The sequence below is a fragment of the Gadus macrocephalus genome, chromosome 7 (genome assembly GCF_031168955.1).
Source record: "Gadus macrocephalus chromosome 7, ASM3116895v1".
Lineage (NCBI taxonomy): Eukaryota > Metazoa > Chordata > Actinopteri > Gadiformes > Gadidae > Gadus > Gadus macrocephalus.
The window spans coordinates 24413204-24420703 of NC_082388.1; the positions used below are offsets into that span (position 1 = coordinate 24413204).

General features: G+C 49.1%; 1 protein-coding gene across 1 annotated transcript in view; it reads right to left on the reverse strand.

Annotated features, from left to right (window-relative positions):
* nbeaa (neurobeachin a) overlaps positions 1 to 7500 on the reverse strand; it is a 70368-nt gene that overhangs the window by 4683 nt on the left and 58185 nt on the right. Inside the window, 5 exon segments of the mRNA XM_060056513.1 lie at positions 1117 to 1224; positions 2615 to 2747; positions 5625 to 5697; positions 5700 to 5734; positions 7134 to 7260. Of these exon segments, the coding sequence (XP_059912496.1) occupies positions 1117 to 1224; positions 2615 to 2747; positions 5625 to 5697; positions 5700 to 5734; positions 7134 to 7260 (476 nt within the window).

A 7500-nucleotide genomic window follows, 5' to 3' on the forward strand; every position in this document is an offset into this window, starting at 1 on the left:
CACCCGTGTTGGCTAACCACGGTGGAGACCAAACCGGGGCTCATAAGGACCCAGACGTTCTCAATGTGACACATGTCAGGGTTAAGGTTAGGGTCTACCATGTGAAGGCATCCGTCGCGGAACGCGTAGGGTGTACTCTGTTTGTCATTCAAAAGGGCTAGCATGAATGAAAGAATGAATGAATGAACGAACTCCTCGCTCCAACGCTGATTACGAGCTAACATTTACATTAAGGGCGCTTTTATCCAAAGCGACTAACAATAAATACATTTGTCAGAAGAATGTGACGCAACAATATCTCTGTGGTACAGGATGTTCATAGAACCAAGTGCCAAGCGCCAACATTCGCTAGCCTTAACCCACTCCCCGTACACAACAAAGACAGCTAGGATAGGATGCTACACAACGAAGTAACTAGCAACTAAATACAACCCACAATAAGTGCGTACATTAAGTGCCAGGACGTACAACGTACAATAAGTAGTATGGGTGGGGGACGGGGTGACTATGCAGAGTCCAGGTGAACTCTGAACGAGTGAGTCGTGAGTCTGTTGACGAGCTACAGCGTATTGACGTTGGGCTACCGCGCGGATCAGCGGGTTGTAGCGATCGGTTAGCTGGAGGCCGACGGACCCCCCCCCCACCCCTCCCTCGGCCTTCCGTGGCCCCTAGTTATTCTCTATTGATCCCTGGGTGTCATGTGAGCGCGACCTTTCACTTCCTGTACAGAGGGTGTAGCGTCGGAGGCCCGATCTGCATGTCTTTATTTCACTGAAGAGACCCGAGCTGCCAAGCAGCACATCAATAATACAGTAGTGGAGCAGAAGACCTAGGTGTGTGTGTGTGTGTGTGTGTGTGTGTGTGTGTGTGTGTGTGGTGTGTGTGTGTGTGTGTGTGTGTGTGTTTCTGGTCTGTGTGTGTGTGCGTGAGAATGAGAAAAACCTGTGTGTGTGTGTGTGGGTCTGAAAGAGGGAAAAAAAAAAACGATTGTGTGTGTGTTTGCGCTAGTTTGTGTCTGTCTGTCTGTCTGTGTGTGTGTGTGTATGTCGCCTGTGTGTGCTTGCTAGCGTGTGTGTGTGTGCGTGTGTGCTTGCTAGCATGTGTGTGTGTGTGTGCGTGCGTGCGTGTGTGTGTGTGCGAGCGTGTGTGCGTGAGCCAACCTGTTGAACAGAGCAGCATGACGAGCTCCACCACCGACGTGCTCGACTTCATGCCACACCAGACCTGAGGGGAAGACGGACATCGCAGTCAGAAACCGCATTCACACGTTCACCTCACACACACACCGCACACACACAGAAACACTTTCTTCACTAAAACACACACACACACACACACACACACACACACACACACACAGAAACACTTTCTTTCACTCAAACACACACAATCACAATCTCTCTCTCACACACACACACACTCACAATCACTCTCTCTCTCACATGCGCACACACACACACAATCACTTTCTCTCACACACACACACACACACACACACACACACACACACACACACAATCACTCTCACTCACACACACACATATACACACACAAACAAAAACAGATAAAACAGTAAAGTCAAGTCAGATACAAACAACATTAATCAATATTGCACTTAATGGTGCGCATAAACATTGTGACAAGTACTTATTATAGTGCCAGTATAAACAGTAAAAGGCATTCCACATAGAAGACAAACAAATAGACAGTAAGCGGAAGGTAGGATGAACAGAACAGCAGAGAGAGAGAGAGAGAGAGATCGAGACAAGAGAGAGAGAGAGAGATCGAGACAGAGAGGGAGAGACGAGAGAGAGACAGAGTCAGAGAGAGAGAGAGAGACGGAGAGAAAGAGAGAAAGAGAGAAAGAGAGAGAGAGAGAGAGAGAGAGAGAGAGATGAGAGAGAGAGAGAGAGAGAGAGAGAGAGAGAGAAAGAGAGACAGAGAGAGTGAGGAAGACAGAAAGAGGGAGGGATTCCAGAAGAACACGTTAGACAGTGGGTATAACACCAGGACACCGGGAAGTGAGTGAAACAAGCACACACTGACACGTATCATAACCTAGCTTACTTTAGCTGCTCAGACTCATCCTACACTGAGATATATACACCACTGCTGCTAGCCTAGCATGCTAGCCACAGAGCTAGCGTGAAAAATATAACTTCTCACCTGATTGACGAATGAGTGAGACAGCCAGGTGATGCACCCACTCACACACAACCAAACACGCCTCTTTCCTTCATGACACGCACACACACAACACACACACACACACACACACACACACACACACACACACACACACACACACACACACACACACACACACACACACACACACACACACACACACACACACACACACACTATTTCTCGTTCTTCTATCAGACACACATCATATACCGTTCCAACGTGTTCATTATTCTCTCCTCTCGGTCGCACTAATCTCACCTATTGCTCGCACAAACACAGTCTCTCACACACACACACACACACACACACACACACACACACACACGCGCGCGGTGCAGGGCAGTGCAGCGAGACAGGGACAGGGAAAGGGGCGACTGCACAGACTGAGAGACGCCGGCTAGAGAAAAGGAGGCGTGTACAGCACCGTACCTTCTATGAGCAGCTCCTGCCCATGGCTGCCCAGCAGAGTCCTGGACAGGAAGGGGGCAAAGTCCACAAAGATCTCCCTCAGCAGGGGGGCCACCTTCTCTAGCGCCCTCTCCAGCTTGGTGGTGATACTGCACCCGGGGAGGGAGGGAGGGAGGGAGGGAGGGAGGGTACAGATCAGGGGGGATGAGAGAGGGGGGGGGAGGGAGGGGGGGAGGGTACAGATCAGGGGGGATGGAGAGAGGGAGGGAGGGGGGAGGGTACAGATCAGGGGGGATGGAGAGAGGAGGGAGGGGGGAGGGTACAGATCAGGGGGGATGGAGAGAGGGAGGGAGGGGGGAGGGTACAGATCAGGGGGGATGGAGAGAGAGAGGGAGGGGGGAGGGTACAGATCAGGGGGGATGGAGAGAGGGAGGGAGGGAGGGTACAGATCAGGGGGGATGGAGAGAGGGAGGGAGGGGGGAGGGTACAGATCAAGGGGAGAAAGAGAGACCGAGAGAGGGAGAGGGAAGATTTACATCATTAGGCAAAAATGGAAGACAATTGAGGGGAAGATAAGAGAAATGAGACGACTGCGGTGCATTTTAAGTACAGTCGATTCAATTAAAGTGTGGAGGCAGAAATGAGAAAAAAAAAAAAAGCACAAGTCAAGAGAAGGAAAAATGTCAAATAAGTAAAGCCACGAACACACAGAATAACGCCCGGGGGGAGGAAGGGAAGCAGGGAGAATTAATGATGAAACATCCTCACAAAACCCTGCAGAAGCAGAACGCAGCTCACGCGCTTCTGCGCTCCGTACTAACTGTCGAAACGTTGTGCACAATGTGTGCAGATGCGCTGTTTGCACGTTTACTAACCGAAACCTGTCAACATCTTGTACGACGAGCGGAAGACGACGTAATTGCAAAACACTACGAAACATTGCAAGGCGCCTTTTAAATTTGGTTCGTTTATTTGTTTTTACCCCCGGTGTTGTTAGTTGTTCTTCATCCGACCGCCAGGTAATAACGCTCCTTAATCGACTGACTATATTAATACCACGACAGGCACACGCCTAGCAACTGCCAAATCGGTTGCTAGGTTTTGCCAGCTCGGTTGTCCACGGCCTGATGTAATCGTGTGGAAAGGACACAAAGGTGTCGCCTGGCGTTCTCACAGAAGCGTGCTCGGGACGCGATACGACTGTGGTGAGCATTATGGGATGGTTCAGCGGTGCGATGTTGTGGACGTCGAGGTGCGAGTGTCGCAAATGAAAGGTTAGTGAGGACTGAAATTGGAGGCTCATCTTTCATTTGTTTTGGCATGAACGGGTCAGAAGGAGGAAAAAAAATAAATAATAATGAATTATGAATGACAAAACTGGATCCCCGCCCCCTGGCTAATCATAAAGTATTAGAAATGACCGCATTACTCGATCTATTAAGCAAATAATCAATTAGCAAACGTTGCAAGCATGTAAACAGCAGGGCAATGTAATTGGAAAGAGTGTGTGTGCAACGCGTTAGGCTGTGGGTGTGTGTTTGCGGGAGTTCGTGTGTATGAGTGTGAGTGTGTGTGTGTGTGTGGGGGTATGTCAGTAGTGCTAAAGTAAATGTTCTCCAAGATCAAACAATGTCAAGTTTAGCTCGCGGAAATCATAACAAGAGCGTAGACGTATTATTGTGCCTGGTGGTGGAGTTTAGAAGCGTCTTAATCATCAGAGAATTCATGGAGAGGAAATGGGTCACACTGGAATTTGCACCTTACTCCCGCTAATATCCTTCGTTCAGTTTGAGAAGATCATGTGGGCGACACCCCCACAAGGGATCCATAGATCAGGCGTGGTCGGGTGTGATCCATAGATCGTGTGTGGAACATCCAGCATATGTGATCCATAGATCAGGCGTGAGCCATTGATAAAATGCGATCGATAGATCAGGGCGTGATCCATAGATCACATACGATCCATCGATCATGTATGATCATGAATGTCCACAGATCCTGTGACCTGGCAATGGCCAATGATGGAGTTGGTTTCCCATGGGTTTGCTCAATCAGAGGAAGGGATGAGTGTTTATCGATGGGTTTATCACTGGCTTCTGGGTTTGAACATACAAAGGCCTCTGTATCTCCTCTCTGAAACCCCTCGGGCTCATTGACTTTTGGCAAGTTGTGGAGGCAGTGAATCAGTAAGGGAGAGAGAGAGACACACAGAGAGAGGAGACACACAGAGAGAGAGAGAGCGAGAGAGCGAGAGCGAGAGAGAGACAGAGACAGAGACAGGGAGAGAGCGAGAGACAGAGACAGAGACAGAGAGAGAGAGAGAGAGAGAGAGACAGAGACAGAGACAGAGACAGAGACATGGAGAGAGAGAGAGAAAGAGAGAGAGAGACAGAGAGAGGGAGAGAGCCAGAGACAGAGACAGAGACCAGTGACATGGGAGAGAGAGAGAGAGAGAGAGAGAGAGAGAGACAGAGAGAGGGGAGAGAGCGAGAGACAGAGACAGAGACAGAGACATGGAGAGAGAGAGAGAGAGAGAGAGAGAGACAGAGACAGGAGACAGAGACAGAGAGAAGAGAGAGAGAGAGCGAGAGAGAGAGAGAGAGGGAAAGAATGAGAGGCATAGAGGCAAAGACAGAGAGAGAATGTGTCGAGAGGATGTGAAGTCCCTGAATCTCTTCATCTCCCCCCCTGTAGAGCACCTTCTGACCTCCAACTTACGAGGGATTTCTGTGGGCCCGGGGTGCATAGATCATTCTAGAAAGTCAAACAGCGACGGTGGGAATATCGGAGAAACACTGGAGTGTGAGGGTTGAGTGTGCCGTTAGAGAGGGTGCGCGCATTGGCCGAGTGCCAGACGTAGACAGCCCGGCCCTGGACACAGCCAATCGAACGGGCAGGCTCAGGCCTCTCGCAAGGCATTATGGGTACAGTTGTGTTGTGAGCGGTGGGGATGATGGGAAGGAGAGGGGGAGGGGGGGGGGGGGGGGGGGGGGTGGGGGGGGGGGAGGAGGGGAGGTTCTGCTTGCCTAAAACACTGCCCTGCGTCTCTGGGGGTGGTCTGGAAGCCAGCGAGAGAGCTAAAAGACTTGAGCTCGGGGCAGCTGTCTGACCGCACTGCTCCACCTCACAATAGGAACTGCAATGTAAACCACACAACACACACACACACACACACAGACACACACACACACACAAAGGGATTAAGAAACGCACACTCTCAACCCTATTCCTGCGTTCGCACTCGCGCACGCACGCACACACATTACTGTCACAGACTAAGATTGTTACAAGACTAGCTTGAGTGGGCTATAATATTCAATACGGTTTTAACATTACCATGATCGGGATGGTTCAATGTACATTCTTTTTAGGGAAATGACACTTAGATGGCTTTAAAAGGGAATCTCTTAAATATCTCTATAATCGTATATTTGTAAGAGCTATGCAGGTTATGGAAACACACTTAAGACACCATAAAAAAATTATAATTTATGAATCACTCCACCCCATTGTAGCCTGGAGAGCCAGAAGAAACCGAAGAAGAAATTCCTTCGTTCGGAATAAGAGCTCCCTGAAGTTAGACACATTTCATGGATTATTCACAGGATTAAGTTATACCAGAAGATCGACATGTACCTTCTTGTATCAAAAGGTGCATCTTGTTCTTCTGGTATAACTTAATCTTGAGAATGTTCCATGTTCAACCTTGAAATATGCCTCAACTTCTGGCAATGAAGGAACGTGTGTAGGATCACTTTGGTCTGACATTACAGGCTACAGTGGGCGGCTGATGATAACCAAATTATATATATCGTTGGTGCTGTATTGCTCTAAGAATGAAACGCATTGAATTATGTGGATTGTGAAAGAGTAACCGAACACTTCAAACCTAAGGGAAAGCTCCACATGTTTACCAGAGTTTGTATGGTAAAAATCTAATTTTAGTTTGATATTAATGTTCGGTCACTCTTTGATATCTCGGCCTTGGAGTGTTGAAATCAATATATTAAAAAGCTTGTGTTAGCAATTGTGAAATTAATGACTCGTGTTCCGCCCGAGTATATTATAACCCGGGATGATTAAGTGATGCTGAATAAGTACACTGCAGTTGTGTTAAAATATGGTAAGCTGTTTTGGGAGAGATGACGAATATGCTGTATTGAAGTCCGGCTTAGTGCAATCTATTTCAATTAAATTGGTCAATTATTCAGTATTACGGTTATCAAGCTAGTGTGTCACTGTGGGTGTGTGTCATTATGTGTATTTACGGGCCTCATAACATTTATTGTGTTGGCGCAAATAGTGTGACTGCTGACCGCATTGGTTTGTTCAGTCTGAACAGAATACATGGTATGGGAAAGACGCAAAGGCCGAGATTTAAATAAGGTGTGGGGGGGGGGCTGAGAAAAACAAAGAGATGCAAACAAGCGAGCGAACGCAAGCCAGCAAACAGGTGAGCGGCGTTTAACCGGGGACAAAATGGCGGGGTGTTAGCATAGCTTAGCACGGTGGCGCGAGACGGCGGGCTTCCTGACCTCATGTTCTCCATGGTGTCCTCGGGCATCGGCGCCACCGTCTGCACCGCCGGAAGGCTCTTGCTGGTGGCGCCGTTGACGAAGGACGAGGACGAGGAGGAGGAAGAGGAGGCGGAGTCTGCGGCCCCTGGTGAGGAAGAACGACAACGGCGAAAGAAGAGACGGAAACAACAGAGAGGGGAGGGTGGAAAGAGAGAAGGGGTGAAGGGGGGAGGTGCGGGGGAGAGGGAACATTAGAGACGCGGTCTTAATTACCGGGAACATTAGCCGGCGGACGGCGGAGAAACGCATTAGCCCGCGGTATCGCTCTGCTTCTCCCCAGACTTCTGTCCAAACAACCCACCTAGAGGGGGGCTGTACTTCAGCA